This window comes from Crotalus tigris, unplaced genomic scaffold, assembly GCF_016545835.1.
Source record: "Crotalus tigris isolate CLP2741 ecotype Arizona unplaced genomic scaffold, ASM1654583v1 scf7180000018371.15429387391:27106975, whole genome shotgun sequence".
NCBI classification, from domain to species: domain Eukaryota; kingdom Metazoa; phylum Chordata; class Lepidosauria; order Squamata; family Viperidae; genus Crotalus; species Crotalus tigris.
The window spans coordinates 22,562,066-22,583,757 of NW_024096970.1; the positions used below are offsets into that span (position 1 = coordinate 22,562,066).

Genomic DNA, 21,692 nt, shown 5'->3' on the forward strand with positions numbered 1-21,692 from the left:
ATGGGATGGGCACGGTTTTGCTATGATGCATCCGGCCCGCAGACCGGCAGTTTGACACCCCTGATCTAAAGCATGATATGTGGCAGATTGAATATGAGATGACCAAATATAAATTTATCGATCTTGAAATGGCCCAAAAGAAAATCATAGTTTTCTACTATTCCAATGATTAAAATGATTGTTTAATGAGAATCCGCCATGAATTTTCTCTGGCAAGATCAATTGTCATACCTCAAGAGAAGCCAGTAATAATTGGTAGTATAAATAGCAAGACTTGTAGCAGCAGAGTTGGAGGTGACTAACATGAAGAGAAATCAGAAATTGCTTGAGCCATAATTGGGAACACTTTTTCTTTTCTTTTCCCCTATTTGTAATCAAGTACTCAGGTCTTTTGAAATTATACTGGGTTATTTTTCTCAGGGCTGACCATGGCACAAGCAGAGATCTGAATATCCTCTGCAAACAATGGAGAATCTGACTGATCACTCAAAGAAATGAGCAACTGCCCGAAACATACTAAGGAGACCTGGAGGAATATGAGATGTCTATACGTAGTTTAGCATTTTCAAATGGTCGCTTGTAAAAAAAAATTATGACAAATCTAGCAATGCTTTTAAGTATTTAGTTCCTTCACTGTGGCAAAATAAAGCAAGGTTTATACCAATAGGAAGAATATATTTGCTGTTGCAATACTGGTGCTTATGAAATGAGGATTATTTGACCATAAAGCCAAAGGCTGTCTCTTTCTGCAACAGAAAGGTGTCTTTACAAATAGCTTTAAGAAAATGTTTTTTTTTCTGCTGGTTTCACTGTCAGCTTTGTTTTGACTATCACCCTTCACATTGGTTCCAAACCTTGTACATCAAGATTGACAAAGCTGAGGGTCTGGATCTTGGTAACTTTTGGGGGAATAAAAGGAGTTTGCAGCTCCCTAGCAATTAATACTACCTTGCTCCAGCCCAGAAATACTATCAGTAGTAATTATTTTCATATAGAGAGCCTTCATACATCTTTCTCAATCGAAACATCTTATAACCAACAGATCTGTGATTTAAATCTGTTCTGTCAAACTGTCTAAAGTAAATACAGAATAAAATTGTTATTAAACATACAACCTTTTAAGAACCTTCGGAGGTTCATTTAATTTTTGAAATATACTATCCAATACTCTGGGAGTGATACTTTTTCCCATTTTCTTCAATTTTCTTTTTTTCTTTGGGAAAATGATGTACTTAATTCCAGCTTTTCGAGATTTATCAGCAAGAGCAGTCTGATCTAGGAAACCTTCAGCAGGCTCTACTTCAAACAGATTTCCTTTTGGGAGTCTTAGTGTATTTCCCATAATTGTTTCAGAAACTTTCTCTGTATCTAACGGTTTTGAAGGGCTAAAACAAATTTGAGAAAGATTAGCAGTAGGACTTCGTCTATCCTTTTCTGGAGAAGTTTCAGCTTCTGGTACTGCAGCTTTAGGTTTTGTTAAAGGAACATGTTTGCTCATGATATCAAGCTCTTCCATTACAGTTTTGAAATTTGCAGAAATCTTTATAAGTGTTTTGTCTCTGTATGAGGACAATTCCGGTGCACTATTTGGCCTTTTAAGCAAATGTTCCTGCAAGAAAATAAGTTTTAATTTATGGGCATCATTTTGGAAAACATATTGATATGTAATGCAATTTAAATCAACAAGTACCCTTTAACCAAAGTTCTATGTGAATATTACAGCTGGCCAAACTATTGGATCTGAGTATTGTGATAGTAGCATAGTATACCTAGTTGTAGTATACATTTGCCTTCAGTGAAAACATCTGTGTCCAAACCAAAAGGCCTTAATCGTCAACAAACACAACTCAATAAATATTGATAAAATAATGATGCTGTATGAGATGAAACATATGACAATATACAGAATAAAATTATAAAACATCTCCAACAATTTATCGCTATCAAATTTAGATTATGCTAGAGAAAATTCCTGGGAAAATTCACATTCCTGAATTACTTGAGAATTGCGGAAATTATAGTCTCATCCATTTGGTGGGTCTCATTTTTAAATGTTTCATCTACATAAATTTACTACAGAAATTCCTTGCAGGCTGAGCTGGGTCAGGAATGAGTTATTTCTTAATGTTATACATTGTGAAAATATATACTATACCACAGACCAAAAATTGTTCTGGTATGAATTCAGAATTGCTACAAATTACTTCCAAAGAATTTTTATAAAGAAAATAACCATAAACTAAATAAGATGGAAATGCTACTCATGTTCTGGTTAGTATAATTGGATATGGAGTTTCAAAATATGCATCTATTTTCATATTTTTATTTCAGATAGTCTATTATTTTGGTAATAAGCTTCATAGAAAATTATTGTGGTATTATACATACTAATGTCATATGAACTGAATAAGACTTAGAAATCCGACATACATATTTACTAGAGGAGTCACTCTTCTATAGTGGACTACTTACATATGTAATATCTTTATCCTATAACACAAAATAGTTATCAAATAATATATAGAGAATAATTATAATTTTTAATAAAAAGCAATTCTGATTTTACACAGCCTAAATAAAAAAAATTACATGCTCATGAGATGTAATTACTAAGAGATTAATTAAAGGTAATAATTCAGCGAAATCTATTATCATAGTACAGAAAGGAAGGTAATAATGAACACCTTGAATTGCACCCAGAAGCAGCCAGTGCAGCTCTTGGAACAGTGGTGTAACATGGGCCACTCTAGGGGTCCCAAAGAGTGTGCCTGCCAACTCTGCACCAGTTAAAGTTTCTGAATGCTCAAGGGTAGCATACAAGAGTAGCTCCATGTAGAGCACATTGTGGTAGTCCAAGGGTGAGATGACCACAGCTTGAACAACTGAGCACAGGAACTCCAGGAAAAGTCACATCTGATGCACAACCTGAAACTGTGCAAAGGCTCTCCTAGCCGCAAATGCCACCTACTGTTCAAGTTGTGCAGCAGGTCTGCCTGGGGTATACCACCCCATCTGGAACTAAGTATATCAAAGACTTGAGTCTTGAAACTACATGCATTCAAGAAAATCCAGTTGCCTTTTGGAAAAAAGCACCTTTGAGACAACCATGACCTGGCTGTTGAGAATCTCCCTTGACATTATGCAATCGAAGTCACTCAGATGCGATCCTGTCCAAAGCCTTGGCTGTCCTTTGATTCCAGGTCATTCCCCTGGACCATGCAGGACTATGCAGCAAAACCCTTGGGATGTCCACCAGTTCCCTCTGGGACCCATTCAGTTCCTTCAATCACCAGGGGTGGATTGCTCAAATGGGTCTAGCCTCCCTGCAGAGGTGATTGTTATAAGAGATTCTTATAGACCCCAGGGCATGATCTGACCATGACAGGAGATAATGTTAAATCCACCATCAGATCATGTTGCCATTGCTCCTACAAGAAAATCATGTTGAATGTGTGATCAAGATGGGTCCATGATCATCTGGGATAGGCCCATGCCCCATGCTAGTCATGGATTCCTGGGCCATTCCAAAGCTGAACCCAAGGATGGCAGGTTGAAGTCTCCCAAGTTAATAATCATTAGTACAAATACTATTGTACTGAAATAATATAATGTATAATGTAATTGTGTACATTTTACAATATAATGCTTTATAAAAATAGAATCTATTAGTTGCTGACCAAACTAAGCAAAATAGATGAATTGAAAACTGGAAGACTAAAGTAAAACTGCAAAAAGAATATAGCCTTTTAGAGAAAGGTAAATTTATATAATAGCGATACAAGCATGTAGCAGAGTGCTCTGATAGTGTGAATATTTATTCATAAAATATTCCTACTGACATTTGAATTTTATTTAAATTTACATTTTATTTGGTTATTTAGTGCACGGTTCAATATATTTACCACATAGCCCAGAAAATACTATATGTGTTATCCATTGCTATGAATTTTTAAACTAAGGAATGACTAGAATCAGAATTACCCAGAACAGTAGACACTCACTGGCAAAAGAGGCAAAGAAAATCTGATTCAAAGGGCAAGGGACTTTCTAGAGAAGAACGGGGAATGCCCCTTGGCCTAAGGAACCTCCAGCCAAATATGGTTTGAAAACTCCCACTTTTAGAATATAGCAGACCGAGGGAAAGCTCCCCCCCACCTTGCTTTCCCTCAGGATACTGTTGTGAAAATATGGCTTAGAGGCAGGTGTTTCTTAATTTCTCTTACATGGAACATGTTTCTCTATGAAAGCACAAGCAGAAAACAATGTTCCATATAAAACATATCAAAAACAAGAAAAAAGTCAAAGAAACAATGGGTTCACTAATGGAAGAACATGGCAAGGAAATGACAGGCAGCAGGGAGAAAGTAGAACTGTTTTAATTCTTTCTTTGCATCTGTCTTCCCACAAAAAGAAAAAATAGCCCAACCTACCAATGACCGAACTGTAAAAGACAGACTAGGAATTCAAATTAAAATAGGCAAGAAAATGGTAAGAGAACACCTGTCCACTCTAGATGAGTTCAAATCACCAGGACCTGATGGATTACATCCCATAGTTCTGAAGGAGCTGGCAGATCACAGTACCATTGAACTATATCTTTCAAAGATCCTGAAGTAGCAGGGAACTACCAGAGGACTGGAAAAGAGCTGATGTGGTTCCCATCTTCAAAAAAGGAAAAAGAACAGATCCAGGAAACTACAGACCAATCAGCTTGACATTAATACCTGGGGAGACCCTGGAAAAATAATCAAACAACAGAACTCCAAATACCTAGAAGCAAGCAAAGTTATAACCAGAAGCCAGCACGTGTTTGTCAAAAACAGATCATGTCAAACAAATCTTATTTCATTCCTTGACAAAGTAGCCAAGTTAGTGGATGAGCAAAATGCTGAAGACATAATATACTTGGATTTCAGTAAGGCATATGACAAAATAAACCACAACCTACTTCTTGGTAAGCTAGAAAAATGAAGGTTAGACAGCATTACACCAGATGGATTTGTAACTGACTGACAAACAGCACTCAATATGTAGTCCTTAACGGAATTAAATCTATATGGAGAGAGGTAAGCAACTGGGTACTCCAAGGTTCTGATTTAGATGAGGGGATAGAAGGGGAACACATCTAATTTGCAGATGACACCAAGCTGGCAGGAATAGCCAACACCTCAGAATATATACTTAAGATTCAGAGGGATTTCAACAAACATGAACACTGGGTCCTATCTAACAAAATGAAATTCAATGTAGAGAAAAGTAAAGTTTTGTGCCTAGATAAGAAAAACCAAGTGTACAGGTACAGATTAGGTGAAACTTTGCTCAATAGCAGTAACTGCGAGAGGGCTCTTGGAGATCTAGTGGACAATCACTTAAATATGAGCCAGCAAGGTGTTGCAGCTGCCAAAAAAAGCCAATGCAATCCTAGGCTGTATTAAGAGGGATAGAATCAAGATCACATGAAGTATTAGTACCACTTGGTAAAACCACACCTGGAATACTGCATTCAGTTTTGGTCACCATATTATAAAAAAGATGTTGAGACTCTAGAAACTGCAGAAAAGAACAACAAAGATGATTAGGGGGCTGGAGGTTAAAACATATGAAGAATGGTTGCAGGAATTGGGTTTATCTAGTCTAGTGAAAAAAAGGACTAGGGGCGACATGATAGCAGCATTCCAGTATTTGAGAGGCTGCCACAAAGAAGAGGTCAATCTATTTTCCAACGCATCAGAAGAAAATAAAATAAACAATGGATGGAAAGTAATCAAGGAGAGAAGCAACCTGGAACTAAGGAGAAATTTCCAGACAGTGAGAACAATTAATCAGTGGAATGGCTTGCCTTCAGAAGTTGTGGGTGCTCCATCACTGGAGGCTTTTAAAAAGAGACTGGACAGTCATTTGTCTGAACTGGTATAGGGTCTCCTACTTGAACAGGGGGTTGGACTAGAAGACATCCAAGGTCCCTTCCAGCTCTGTTATTCTGTTATTCTGTCCCGTCTCCTTCTGCTTGGAAGGTATTTTACACTGGAAACTCATTATCTAAGAGGAGAAGCTTCCCTATCCTATAGATCTGCCTTCTGATACCATCAGACATAGAGGTAAGAAATCATCCACCATTTAGTCTTGCCTGAATGGAATACTCAGAAGAAACAAAGAGTTTTAAAACAAAGCATATGGCCTTGGAATCTGTCCTGAAACAACAATAAATAGAAGTTATACTACTACCCTTGATTGGGGAAAATAAACTGCCTCCTTCTGAATAATCTGTTAAGTGAGCTGAGGTGGTGCAGCAGTTAGAGTGCAGTACTGCAGGCCACTTTAGCTGACTGTGTTCAGCAGGTCAGCGGTTCAGATCTCACCGGCTCAAGGTTGACTCAGCCTTCCATCCTTCCGAGGTAGGTAAAATGAGGACCCAGATTGTTGGGGGCAATGTAAATATATACATACATTGCTTACTGGTGTACACCGCTTAGAGAGTGCTTGCACTTAAAAGCGGTATATAAGTCTCATAAATAAATAAATAAATAAATAAGTGTAATTATTCTCTTGATTCACTTTTATTCTGTGAGCATTATGTTTCAACTTTAAACATCATAGCTACATCAATATCATCTCATGATTGGGAATAGTATGTAAATTTCTGATAATTCTTATGTTGGTCAGGGTTTTCTTCTCTGAATATAACTACTAAGTAATCATATCTTTTAACAAATCAACTTTCCAATATGTACAGTCACAGAAACGGAAATCATATTTAAGTATGATCACTCTTGTTCACAATGCTGCAATTAATTTTTAGTATAGTTTTCTACTAAGAGTATATAATAAAGTACAGATAAAATCATATCATGAAATATATTTCTAATTTTAAAATTATGATACCTTTGGAGCAAGTTCTGGAAAGGAGCCACATCTTCCATTTGCACTAATATTCTACAATAAAAACAAAATTGATATTTTTACATTAATAAGATTTTTAAAAGCCTAGTATAGTTCTTACCTGAAAAATAGTTTTAGATTCTGATCCTGTGTGCAATCTGTATGAATTTTATGATGAGCTTGGTTAATGACAATTATTTAAATCAGGAAAATTGGTGTTAATATTTATTATTCAAGTTAAAAAATGTTGATGGAAGAAAGCAAAGAATATACTTTTTCAGATGACGTATTTCCACAATTGGTTGCCCAAAAGGACTCACTAGTCCACATCAACCTAACTATCCTTCAAGAAACAAATGCTGTAAAAGATAGGACAATTTAGCACTTTTTTTCCTTACTAATAGTATCCTCCCATAAAAGAAGAGGTACACCCTTCTGGAATGAGTTATTTTTTTAAAATACTTGCACATCAAAAATAAATATATTAAAAATCCAAGACTGAATATGGATAGCTTGATTTGTAGCAGATAAAAGTTGGATATTGTCCCATTATTAGATATTGTATTATACAACGTAGTTTACATATGACAACACACAGGAAGAGTTTGAAATATGTGGTTGCGTACCATCCCTATTACACCAAACTAATTCTACTTGTACCCTCAGTTATAACAACTGTACAAGCTTGCTAATGACAACATCTTTGCTCATGGATGTTTGTGCCTTCAGATGAACATTTTGCGGTCCTCATGTGTCCAACAAGATGCGAACATACAAGAAGCTGCAAAGCCTATAGGTTGCCTGGTTTTACTCAGGAGTTGAGAGACAACCTCTCATCACTAGGGGGAGCTATGCAACAATATAGTACATTGTTATAGAGCAGGCTGGAACCAACCAGCTCAGGCTGACCTAAAAAAATATTTGCAAAGCAAACCCTGAGGGAGTCATGAGGCCATCAAGGGCAGCTGGTCAAGTCACCAGAACTGATCACAAAAGCTAAAAGGTCCTCAGGTAAAGCTTCCTCTTGTCTCCGACAGGTGCTTCTCTGTGCATTGCACCAACCCATAGTTCAAAAGACTGATAACAGCTCTAGCTACAGTAACAGTAAGGCACATGCAGAAACAAAGCAATAGTATGAATTAAGTTATTCTTAATATCAGTAACTGGCTAGGTTATGTTTGGCTGCAGTAAAAAGGCTACATTATTTTTTATAAGTTTATAGAATGTCAGCCTTCCCACACGTTCCTGTTAAGACAGGCAATTTTGTGCCATGCCCCTCACACATCTTATAGTGTTGTTGACTGCCATATATTGATACTATTACTTTGTATCATATACAAGCTCTTTCTGTTCTCCTAAGATCTACCAGGTGAAATAGGAAGTAGCAGTAAGCAGTAAGCCAAATAGCAGTTTGGAAACTATTTGCCAAACTGTGCCTCATCCTGATGAGCAAGTGCTTAGCTTTGATGTTACCTCTGTCTGGAGAACATTGAGGAAAGTTAACATTTGGAAAGCAGCATGCCCCGAGCATGTTCTTAGGGAATATACAGAAAAGTTAGCTTGTGTTCTTACTGATATTTTCAATCTTTCATTGCAGCAGGCAGTGGTCCCATCGTGTTTTAAGATAGCCATCATTTTGCCAGTGCCAAAAAAAGTCTACAATTATGGATCTCAATGATTACTGTCCAGTTGCACTTACATCCATCATTATGAAATGTTTTGAGAGGCTGATAAAGGACTTTATTATATCCAGCCTCCCTCCAGCATTTGACTCGCTTCAGTTTGCTTACTGTCTAAATCACTCTACAAAGGATGCTATTTCTTCTGTTCTCCATCTAAGCTTGGCGCACTTAAGAGGAAAGAAACACTGATGTGCAAATGCTATTTGTCGACTTCAGTTTGGCATTTAATACAATCATTCCTCAGCATCTAGTAAACAAACTGGACCTTTTAGGCTTTAATACTTCTTTGTGCAACTGGATTCTTAATTTTCTTATTGATAGGCCCCAGTATGTGAGAGTTGGGACTAATATTTCTTTTTTTAAAAAAAAGTTTTATTGATTTTCTAGTTTTACATTTAAGTATTTAAAAGGCAGCGTGGTGACTGGGTTACTCAATAATTCAATAACATGCAAGTATCTTTAGTATAAATCTCAAACTACTGCATTAAATATTTCCTTTCTTTTTCCCTTAGTATTTACTATCTCATATTTAAGCTAATACAATTCTTATTATATCAATTAAATAAAAATAATATTGTTACATTTAGCTTATACATATCCTAACTGCTTTAACATGCAATCTTTATAGAAAATCAATATCCTATAATTAGTTTTTTCCAATTTTTAGTTTTCCATCAATATTTAAATTTAACATTTAATATTTATAACTTCAAAGTTTTAGGTAACCAAAGTTTCCTTTACCACAATTCATCACAAAATCTAATATTAAAAATACATATCCTATCTATTTGAATATATTCTATTTCTCACCATCTTACAGCATCTAATTAATAATACAAAATAACATTATTTTCTACCGATTTCCAAATGTCTAAATTTAATGACCAAAATTTCCCTTATTTCAACATAAATACTTCCTCTCTTTTTCTCTTAATATCTACTATCTCATATTTAAGCTAATACAGTTCTTATTATGTCAACTAAGTAAAAAAATATTTATTATATTTATCAATGTATTTATCAATACATTTTAGCTTATATGTATCTTAATTACTTTTACATTCAATCTTTATAGACAATCAATATCCTATTTATTTGTTTTCCTCAATTTTTAATTTCCCATCAATATTCGGATTTAACTTTTGGTATTTATACTTTCAAGTTTTAGATGACCAAAGTTTTCTTTATCTCAATTCATAGCATAATATAGTATTCAAAGTACAAATCTTGTCTATTTGAGTATATTCTATTTTAATTAGTAACATAACATCCTCACTAATAAATCCAAACCCCAATTTTCTTCAGCCTTAATCTAGCTTTCTTTCTTTGCCAACTCGCCTTCCATGTCCGTGCTTTTTAATCATCAAATAGATCTTTCTCTGTTGTTGTATATATTATTTGAGATAAAAGAGACCATCCAATCGCCATTCTTTTGGGAGGACTAACAAATCGTCTCGGTATTATTCCATCTCCCCATAGTTGTCCTGGAATGTTTATCCTCCCTTCGGTTTGTTCTTCTTCTTGCTCCTCAGATTTCTTCTGGTTTATATAGAAAGTTTTTTCCATTTTCAGTGTTATCAGTCCCTTTTGTGAGTTTTCCATTAACTGTGTTTGTTGGTCCGTTGAATCCTCTATCATAGTATTTGATTGTTCCACTTCTTCTATTGTATTTTGTGTAGTTGATTCTTTAATTGTAGTCAAAGTTAGAGTTTTAATATCTAGGCTAACATCTTGTTCTTTTCTATAGCGTCTTATTTCATCAGAAGCTGTAAGAATAGTTTCATCCATATAATCTTAGTGGTGTATTAAATTAAAAGCTTTACAATCAGGGGATGAAAATAATTTTATCACTGTGTATAGAACACAGCTGAGCTTCTCACAGCTGGTATCTGCCAAGGTTGAAGGAGTCTTATCTGTAGTCTGGGCTTCCAGCCAAGTCTCTTTTAGACAATAATAGATTGTAGTATCAGATTTAGCCACAAGATGTCACCAATGCCGTTTAAGGTTTTTTAAGTCCAACATTTTTATAATTCTTTTTCCAATTTTACTTCTTTTTTGTAAGTAAAAACCCAAATCTTCGGTAGGGATAAGAAATCTTTTGGCCCCCAAATTTTAGAAACATATAAATCCACTTAAAATAAGGTTATTCTTTCAGCATTTTAAACTCCCCTGAATAGTCAGTTGCCGTTGCTCTTAGTGGGTAGGATAGGATTTCCCTTCCCTCCACAGGGGGAAAAATACTTTGGGCAGCTTATACAGGTAGAAAAGAAAATTAGGATTGAAGAGAGGTTGCTTTAGAAGTGCCTAGTGGTAAGTTTAACTTCAGCTGTCTGCAGCCTAGTGACAGGCCATATTTCTATGGCTAGTCTTTCATTCGCCGGTTTGGAGGGCTGCCCCGGATCAAGCGGAAGAGCTACCGCCCTCCCATGATCAAGCGGGGATCCCTTCCTTGCTTGTCGCCCCTACAGAGCAACTTTTGACCCTTTCCAGGGACCCCCAGCAGTGCAAAATCGAACGTGAAAGATGGAGGTTGCCTTCTAGCAGCCGCGGCGGCTGCAATGGCAAACTGGAAGTCAGGACTAATATTTCTAACACCATTTTCTTGAGCTCTGGTTCTCCTCAGAGCTGTGTCCTAAGTCCACTGTTGTTCACCCTGTTGACCCATGACTGTTGTGCTAGGATTGCCACCAATCATATTGTGAAGTATGCAGATGATACAACAGCAGTGAGCCTTATTCAAGATGACAATGAGGGTGCTTATTGCAAGGAAGTAGAGAGTTTGGTGAAATGGTGTAACAAAAACAGCCTTGTTTTAAACATAGGAAAAACTAAAGAGATCATTGTTGATTTCAGAAAAGGCAGACACAGCCACACACCTCTGTATATTAATGAATCATATGTGGAGGTGGTTAACAGCATCAGGTTTCTGGGTGTGCAGCTAATGGGTAGGCTAGCTTGGTTGCTCAATAGTGAAATACTGGTAATGGCACAGCAGCACCTGCATTTTCTGTGCCACATGAGAAAAGTACATCTTCTTTTCCCCGTCCTTATCACTTTTTATAGAGGGATGATCGAGAGCATCAGACAGAAAGCTGATGCAGAGAATGGTGAGGATGGCAGAAAAGATTATTGCTAATTCACTTCCTTCTATGTTCTATAAGAGATCCTTGAGCAAGGTCCCCAGGATTATCTGGGACACTACACATCCACTTCATGACCTGTTTTCCTTGTTACCTTCTAGGAGAAGGCTTCGTGGTATCCAAGGCAGAACATCCAGATTCAATCACAGTTTTGTTCCATATAGCCTCAACAGTGTGAACTCTCAGGTTTCCTCTTTTGGCTATGTATTCAAAATGGATAATGAATAATATTTATATGTATATACATGTATAGCATGGCCAATGTGCTCACAGTAAAAAATAATAAAGGTTATCTTATCTATAACTACAATACATACAGAAAATAAATAGTCAACGTCATCTTCATCTTCTGCCTTTTCTTTCTCTTGAAGATCAATAGAAAAATCTTCATAAATTACCCCATGAACCAAATTGCTCTGAAAAAAAATTAAACAGAATGTGTTTTTCTATGATAATTACTATGTAGTGATTAACAGTAATCTTAGACTCTATAAAATCTAAACGTACGTTCAAGAAAATAATTAAATTCCAATTTCAGCCATAATATACAAGGTTTCATTTTTGTTTAGGTGAGAGTGATGAGGGAAGGAAGGCTCAGTGGGTAGCCCACCATTATATTTAGAGTAAGAAATCATATTTAAAAAAATTATTCATTTTGGCTTAATTTAATTGTGGTTACATTAGCATCCCACATTCCTAAAATTAAACAAACCTTCAAGGTTTTCTTTTTAAAAAAACTATAAAAAAAATTTAGAGCTACAGATGTTGGAACAATAAATATTGTAAGCAGTCTCAGTTTGGCTTCATACTTCACTATAAACAAGGAAACAGATAAATAAATAGAACTAGAAGATCAGGCTGTGTACTTCTCAAGGAGATGTCACCATTAATCTTTAAGTTATACAAATACTGAAAACCTAGAAAGTAAAATATTTATGAACATAGTTCTTATATAAAATATGTCAATGATTAGGGCAAGATACATATAATTATTAAAAGGACATTTTGTAATAAATTCTGTATTATTGCAGAAAAATATATCATAGTTACCTGAATTAAAGTAAATCTTTAATTGTTCTGTATTTTACATATTAAATATAGATCCTGTATTTTACATATTAAATATAGATCCTGTATTTTAGATATTAAATATAGATCCTCTCTCTGCATAATTGCTCATTTAGGAAAAAAGAAACCTGGTGCTAAATTTCACGTGGTCTTCAAATACGTTCAGAAAGTTTACCTCATACTTGGAAAACAAGATTTCCTTCATAACAGACAGAGGAGCCGAAAATTTATGGGGAGCTGGAGTCCAAAACATTTTTAGAGATCCAGGCTGAAGTTTCATCTTCAAAAAATATTTTGAAAACAGATTTAGTGTGATATGTTATTAAGCATTTATTCTAAGCACATTGCTTAAATAAACAGCAGATTTATTGTGTAATATACATATTTTGCTGTTCTCAAATAGTCCAAAGCGCTACTGCTTTGGGCATTAAAAAAAAAACTTCCATCCAAAGTATCACTATCACCTTCCCACCAGGTAACTTTGAGTGTGAGCTCAAGATTGTCTATCCCTTTCAGAGAGCATTTAGAAAAGTGCTGTATTTGGTGTTTCAAATGTATGACTTAAGCTAAAGTAAACTCTTATGTTTTTATAAATATCAATAAAAGTCAGTTTCTTTTTAAAAACTGCATGTTTCCCAATGTATCTGTTAAGTAGCTATAGCCACATATTGTTGTTTGCCACAAGATAGGGAAATAATTTTAGAGAATTTTATCAAAGACAGACCTCTTATTTTCAATTAACTTAATCCCAGAATACTGACAGAAAAGAAAGAATATAGAAGTCTGTCCGGTGCTAGACCTTCTATCTTAATGTAAGACTCCCAGATCTTTATAAGCTACTTTGTATGTTTGCTTTTGCAAGATTTAAAGAAAACCAATCTCAGCTACTCTTCAAAAATGGGATTTCTTAAAAATACTTCAAAGCGTTCTTATAAATTACTACAAGTATGAATGAAACCATACCTTTTTTCCTAACAATTTCAGTTGAGGCTTCTCAACATAGAACTCAGCTATTCTTTGCCACTCAGGCATACTTCTTGGTGACTTTGGAGGTAAAACCTGAATTCCATCTTCCTGACTGCTTTGGCATACTTCAGAAATGGGAAGTCCTTCATTATAAATCCTGAAATAAAATCTATTTTGTAGAAACTGTTGGGTTATTTATAATGCACATCATAAAGTACAATATTCATTCAGGGTCCCTCTCCCCCAGCCAAATTAGAGCATGTACATTAGCAGATACAAGTAAAGATTTGTAGAACTTTTCTTTCCAATGTGAGATAATGAGTAACACTGAGAAATGAATCTTGTGTCAGTATAGGCAAAAACATCAGCCATTGACTGAAGCTGTACTATATAGGATAAACTGGCTATATGTACTATATAGGATAAATTGGCTATTTATTCCTTTTGCATGTGTAGCTCAATTTCAAGAATAAAACCAAGCAAACAATATCTTAGATGAAAGTACCACAACTATGATTTTAGAACAGTTTGACAAATACAAAGACGAGTCAACTATCACATCCAATTGAAGTTCTTATAGCTCTCAGATGTTTTAAATGAAAATATGCAGAATTGCATAATTCATTCATACATGTTAAGCAGCCCAGAAAAAAAAAATCTAAACTCACAGTTGGAATTATACTAGATAATAGCTTTAAGCTTTAAGATATAAGCATACAGTAGCTCTACTTTAAATTGTTAATGTTTACTAATTGTTTTTGCAAGGGAAGCAAATCCTTCTTAATGTAGGACGAATACAGTCTGATGAAATAAACAATGTCCAGTTACAGGCTTCACCACCATTTTCAGAAAGTTTGTCAGTACATACCTGATTTATATAAGTATATCATTCTAAATAAAAAAAACAGATATATGGCTTACTGCAATGAATAAAGTGAAGTACTAGAGCTGGCAGCAGAAAGTGCTATATATAATCCTGTTTCTTCTGGATGAAATAAAGGCATACTATCAATATTTCTCCTAGATAAAAGCTGGGGAGTTTGGAGCTGCCTTCAACTGCTTTAATCAATTCTTATGAATTGACATACAATCTGACATACAGATTGTTGAATAAATCTGAATATTGGATATAATATTACACGAGTAATCTTATTGTGCCTAAACTCAAGTAAAGCACTTTATTTTCATACAGTAATTTATTTAGTCTTTGATACTTTCTATTGTGATATTTCTACATCGCCAATTTTCTATTTTTCTATATTTTTTCCATTTTTCGTTTCGTAAAATATGTCATTCTAAGTCTTCATTTCCAACTAATAAAGTGCTGTCCTCTGCATATCTCAACCTGTTAGTGTTTTAGCCTACCTTGATTCCAGCTGTCATCATTTTCAATCCTGCTGTTGTTGCAATATTATTAGATACTACAGAGATAAATTGCATTGTGATTTCCCTTTCCTTTAACCCGTTTCTCCAAATTCATTTCTTACCTTCAAGCTATAAAAAGAGGGGTTTTGCAAACCACAGAAATTGATACAAAGCTTATATATTTTAATCACCACAGTGCTCATACTTTTTTTTTAGCTGTTTCATAAAATGTCTCCGTCTGCTTGTGCAAACGAAATGCTCTGAGTCATTTTTTTTTCCTCATTGTAAAAAGAAGATAAAAGACACCTGCCATGTTCTCTAATGCTTAAAAGGAATTATTCCAACTTTCTTTAACTAAGAAAGTGAAGTGAAAGAGGAAAAGTGAACAAAATCTAAGTAACAGTGGCATTTCCCTTGCATTAGAATCCAGCACACAAAATTGGACAAGTTACCTTTAAAACCTGTTTAGAACAGAAGAGAAAGGTGGAGTGTGGTTGGAGGAAGTTGAAGAAGTCATCTAGCAGTCCCCTGAATAACTATTGCTCAGTTTCTATTAAGAACATTGAGAAGGTGGTTGAATAGCAGTTACAGAGGATCTTGGAGGAAGCAGATTATCTGGACAGCATTTATTGGGCTTGTCAATGACCTTTGCTAGAGCTAGAATAGGATGGTGTGTCTATCCTCCAGCTCATCTCTCAGCAGCTTTTGATACTGTCAATCACAGTATCCTGGACTGGCTTTTGGGGTTTGAGTGCGAGGGGCATCTTGTTACAGAGTTTCTTTCTCTAGGGTTGGGTCCAGTCAGTGTTGACAATGGAGAGGGGTCATAGTACATGAGCCAGTTTTGGGCTGATGTTCTCATCCCGCAACCACTGGGTGAGGTCATCCATCAATTAGGGCCCCAATATTAACAGTATATTGATGTTCCTTCTCCTTCATTGATGTTAATGTTCATCATTTAGCAGAATTCTAAATGAAAAGATACGAAAGGTGGTATCTGAGACATCAAATGCAGCATTATGCTGGCAGGGGATCTGCAGACAACATTTTTACCTTTGGCATGTCCCTATAAATGGTACACTTTTCATTTAGAGAAAATGTATGATAAGATGAATAAGATTTAATTGTGGAATGTCGTACAACTATGTGATGATATTGGCTGAAAAACTCTAAAGATTTGCAGCAAATGTTAGACAGATTCTATAATGCAACAAGGAGTAAAGACCTAAACATTATTATGTCAGACCAAGGTTATTATATATGACAAGAAAAATGTAGTAAATGTTTGCATTTTATAGCTTAATGGCAAAATACTAGAGCTAATAGATTATTATATGCTATTTCAGATTTTTTTAAGCAAAAATGGGGAAATGAATGGAGAAAGCTTAAGATATGAAAATCCTAGGAAAGATAAGATAGTAACTAATATGTTTGTGTAAAAAACTCAAAAGTGAAAACAAAAGTGCAAACAACATACAGGTAGTCCTCAACTTACAATCACAATTGAGCCCAAACTTTCTGTCATTAAGTGAGACATTTGTTAAGTGAGTTTTGCCCCATTTTATGACCTTTCTGGCCACCATTGTTAAGTGAATCACCTCAGTTGATAAGTTAGTAACATGATTGTTAAGTGAATTTGGCTTCCCCATTGATTTCGCTTGTCAAAAAGTTGCAAAAGGTGAACAAATGACCTTGGGACATAGCAACGGTCATAAGTATGAGTCAGTGGCCAAGCATTGGAATTTTGATCACATGATCACGAGGATATTACAAAGGTCATGTGAAAAATGGTCATAAGTTATTTTTTTCAGTACCATTGTAACTTTGAACGGTCACTAAATGAACTGTTATAAGTCAAGGACTACTTGTACTTACTTTGTCATATGAAAATAAGAGTTTTGTTATGTCAAGAGAAATATAAAGTATGTTGAATATTTAGGAAGTACATATGGTAAAAAGGGCTGAATAAGGTTAAAAAAATACATGCAGAATGAAGGGAGTAAATTTAAAGTGAATGATCAGAGCAGAAGAATTATATCAAGGTGGTCTGGTCCTATGAGGACTGAACTGCAAAATCAATATGGGAAGCAAGAGTGACTAGCTTGAGGGCAAGGGAAAACCTGCAAAAGTCATGGATGGATGGAGCTGGTGAGTCCCTCAAACTGAAAAGCAGTGTATAAAGACATATGAAGACATGTTTATAAAGAGATGTATGTACAGGTAGTCTTTGACTTACAGCCACAATTGAACCCCAAATTTATGTTGCTAAGTGAGACATTTGTTAAGTGAGTTTTGTCCATTTTACAACCTTTTTTGTCCCAGTTGTTCAGTGAATCTGGCTTCCCCATTGACTTTGCTTGTCAGAAGGCCAAAAGGGCTAATCACATGACCCTGGGACATTGCAACTGTCATTAATATGAACCAGTTTGCTAAGTTTCTGAATTTTGATCACTTGAACTTGGGAATGCTGCAATGGTCGTAAGTGTGAAAATCGGTTATAAGTCACTTTGTTGTAACTTCGAATGGTCACTAAACAAACTGTTGTAAGTCAGGAACTACTATACAGATATAGTGGAAAGAGGGATGTTTTGCAAGAATAGTAAAGTATCATATGCTATTGTATAAAATAGATTTAATTAGATTTTTTTAAAATCTAGCTTACATTTAATTTCTTTTGCTCATTATTTCTCATATATCATTTAACCTGATGACTTCCTAGATACACATATTATTGTTAGGATATTACAACAGTGACCTCTACTGGTAATTCATTAGCTCTCTTACTAAACAAAAGATGAGAAATCTCCCTATTTCTGTAACTAAAACAGTAATAAAAATCTTTTATTAGCAAGGCAAAATAGAATTCTTACACAAGATGGTTAGATTCAATTCAGTTCAATTCAGAATATATCACTTCTGTAACCCTGACAAGACTTTTGTTTGATCACCATTTATCCCTCATATTACAGTTTATGCAATACTGAATTCTGGGAGTCGAGACACACACATCTTCAAACGGCCAAGGTTGAGAAACACTGGCCTATTTCATATAAAAGTATTAATTAGCAGGTCACCTTTAGGGTGAGAGGAACCATATTCAAGCTTTATACATTGCATGCATGCAATATCTGGCATATAATCTCAGTATAATAATAAGTAAACTAAAAAACTGCTCTGCCAGTAAGAGTTGTTGAAAGACTATAGAATAATAGAGCTGTAAGGGGCCATTTACGTATTGAGTCTATCCTAGATTAGTGCAGAACCAACTGAAATCATTTTAGACATATCTACTGCAGCCTCCACCTGAACACATTCAGAAAAAGGGAGCTCACCACTTCTCTAGGTAACTGATTCCACTATTACAAAGTTTTATTCTAACTTTCATTATGAATTGGCCTTCCTGTAATTTATTCTACAGATAGTCCTCCCTTAATAACTAACCTTTTGGGGACTGTTCAAAGTTACAACAGCACTGAAAAAGGAACTTTACAACTGTTCCTTGCACTTACAATCATCTCAGCATCCCTGCAGTCATGAGGTTGAGATTCAAGCCCTTTGCAGACAGCATAAGTTTATGACAGTCAAAGTGTCCCGTAGTCACATGATTACCATTTACATACTTCACAGCTTGCTTTTGATAAGCAGAGTCAATGGAGAAGCTAGCATTAAAATCTCAAGTCACAGTCATGCGATGTCTTGTTTAACAACCACAAGTGATTTGTTTAATGACTGCAGAAGTGAGGTCATAAATGGCCGAAGTGAGTTGTAAGCCCATCATAGTCATGTCACATTTCACCTAATCAGCATGGTGATTTACTTAACAGCCGCAGCAGAAATGAGGTTGTAAGCCTGTTACGATCACATGATATCTCACTTAGTGACTGCATCATTTAGCAACAGAATTGCTTTCTCAACTGTGATCGTTAGGGAAGAATTACCTGTATGTCCAAATCTCTGGAACAACAAGGGAACAGTCCTTAAATGGAGCAGAAACAAATTTTGACCTTTTTCTGCTCAATATGCTTTCAGTTATTTGAAGAGAGCTATTATATTCTTCCCTCTATTTTCTTCTCTCAAGTTTAAAAATGCTCAACTTCCATTTTTCTTTAGGGGACTTTGGTTTTAATTCTTTGATCATTCTCACACCCCTTCTGAATAATTTTTTGGTGCCCAAAATTGTATACAGTACTTAAGATGGAGTCTGACAAAGAACTATTGCTTCCTTATTTCCAAATAAATTTATTAAGAATTATACATGCAGAGAACTAAAGTCAATATAAAATACGAAAAATACAAACAACAAAATATCAGAAAAAGGAAGGATGTGAAGCAGAAAATGGAGAAAGAAAAAAAGAAACCTCTCTCTTCTTCCCAGCAGATAAAAATACATTTTAATAGCTTATCACCTCTAAATAAAATGTAATTTCTCTACTCCCCATAGCTTATCTCTGAGTTAAGGAAAACAAGCTCCAAATATTACATCAATCAATCTTTGTCAGCAAAAATCCAATAAGGGCTATAACTAAAATATAACTGTTTTCTTCTTTTAACCTTGTCAACAAGCCGAACTTATAAATCTTCTCTGATTTTTAAAAATTATTTTTTAACACTTTCAAAAAGAAGCCTAAAGGGTAGTGTGCTGTTGATCTGTGTTTCAAAGCAAAAATCCTTCAGAACTTTAACTTGTGTATCAATAAAAAAGTTATCTTTTTGTTTATTGCTTCTAAAACAGTCTTTTCAAATCTTAGAAGAGCTCTTTTGTTTAGCTAGAAGAAAAAAATTATCCAGATAAATTTCCTGGCTTAATATTTGTTCATCTCCTTTGGAAATGAGTCATCCATCGAATTTAATTCCTCTTGAAATTCAGGTTATAGGCATCCATTGCAGCTCATTCTTGTTTTACAACACAATGGAACATTTTCTACCAATTTTATAAGGCATTTATTCCATCCTGTCCGCAAACCTGGCTGAAAGGTATTTTAAAATTTGCACTAGGGATTTCTGTTCCATTTTCTTTATCTTCTGCCACTATCTTCCCATTCCCTACCTTTCAATCAGAACTGAAAAAGCTTCTTGGATGAGAAGTGAAACATTTTCAAGGAAAAAAACAAGTCCAGTTGCCTTTTGAAAATCATCTTTGAGATTCTGGCTCTACTGTTCAGTCTTCATGGTCTCCTTATCATTAAAAAACACACACAAATGCAATCTATATTTTCCCATAAGAAAAATTCTTCCAAATAATTCAAAACTATATTCCAAATCCCTCTTACCCCTTAATCTGTTATTAACTTTCTAAAATCCTTATATTAAGCACTCTTTTGCTGCATTGTCCAAAAATTAATATATTTTTAAAACTTTTGAAATCAAATTTATACCATCATTTTTTAAGGAGGCTCACCCAATGAATGCAATAAAACCTAGCCAGTGTGAAGAGTCTTAATCTCTCCAATATGAAAAAAAAAAAATCCAAAAAGTAGTTAATAAGTGTTAATACCCCTTTATGGATTACTGCCTTGTCGTGGCGAAGGGGCTTGCGTAACTCAATGAAGCTATAAGCTATGCTGTGCAGGGCCACCCAAGATGGACAGGTTATAGCAGAGAGTTCTGACAAAATGTGATCCACTGGAGAAGGAAATGGCAAACCACTCCAGTATCTTTGCCATGAAAACCCCATGGACAGTACTAAAAGGAAAAAAGATATGACGCTGGAAGATGAGCCCCTCAGGTCGGAAGGTGTCCAATATGCTACTGGGGAAGAGCAGAGGGCTAGTACTAGTAGCGCCAGAAAGAATGAAGCGACTGGGCCAAAGCCGAAAGGACGCTCAGCTGTGGATATATCTGGTGGTGAAAGGAAAGTCCGATGCTGTAAAGATTTTTTCTCCATAGGAACCTGGAATGTAAGATCCATGAATCAAGGCAAGCTAGACGTAGTCAAAAAAGAGATGACAAGACTGAACATCGACATCTTAGGAATCAGCGAACTAAAATGGACAGGAATGGGTGAATTTAACTCAGATGACCATCAGGTATACTACTGTGGGCAAGAATCCCTCAGAAGAAATGGAGTAGCCTTCATAGTCAATAAAAGAATAGGAAAAGCAATACTGGGATACAATCCCCAAAATGACAGAATGATCTCAATTCGAATCCAAGGCAAACCATTCAATATCACAATAGTCCAAATCTATGCCCCAACCACTGGTGCTGAAGAGGATGAAATTGACCGGTTCTATGAAGCCCTACAGCACCTTATAGAATTAACACCAAAAAATGATGTCCTTATCATCATGGGGGATTGGAATGCTAAGGTAGGAAGCCAAAAGATAACCGGAATAACAGGCAAGTTTGGCCTTGGAGTACAAAATGAAGCAGGGCACAGGCTGATAGAATTTTGTCAAGAGAATACGATGGTCATAACAAACACTCTTTTCCAACAACCCAAGAGATGGCTCTACACATGGACATCACCAGACGGTCAACATAGAAATCAGATTGACTATGTGCTCTGCAGCCAAAGATGGAGAAGCTCTATACAGTCAGTAAAAACAAGACCAGGAGCTGGCTGTGGCTCAGATCATGAGCTTCTCGTTGC

The 21,692-nt window shown here is 35.5% G+C and overlaps 1 protein-coding gene across 6 annotated transcripts in view; it reads right to left on the minus strand.

The window, feature by feature from the left end:
- TTC6 (tetratricopeptide repeat domain 6) overlaps positions 1-21,692 on the minus strand; it is a 102,351-nt gene that overhangs the window by 52,492 nt on the left and 28,167 nt on the right. For 4 of the 6 annotated variants that reach the window (XM_039351797.1, XM_039351798.1, XM_039351795.1 and 1 more), the window contains 5 exons: positions 13,733-13,892; positions 12,945-13,049; positions 12,019-12,117; positions 6,883-6,933; positions 1,116-1,609 (listed from right to left, as the gene is read on the minus strand). In XM_039351797.1, coding sequence (XP_039207731.1) covers positions 1,116-1,609; positions 6,883-6,933; positions 12,019-12,117; positions 12,945-13,049; positions 13,733-13,892 — 909 coding nt within the window. Of the gene's footprint in view, positions 1-1,115; positions 1,610-6,882; positions 6,934-12,018; positions 12,118-12,944; positions 13,050-13,732; positions 13,893-15,552; positions 15,615-21,692 lie in introns of those variants that run through there. The other 2 variants (XM_039351800.1, XM_039351799.1) reach the window with 2 other exon arrangements.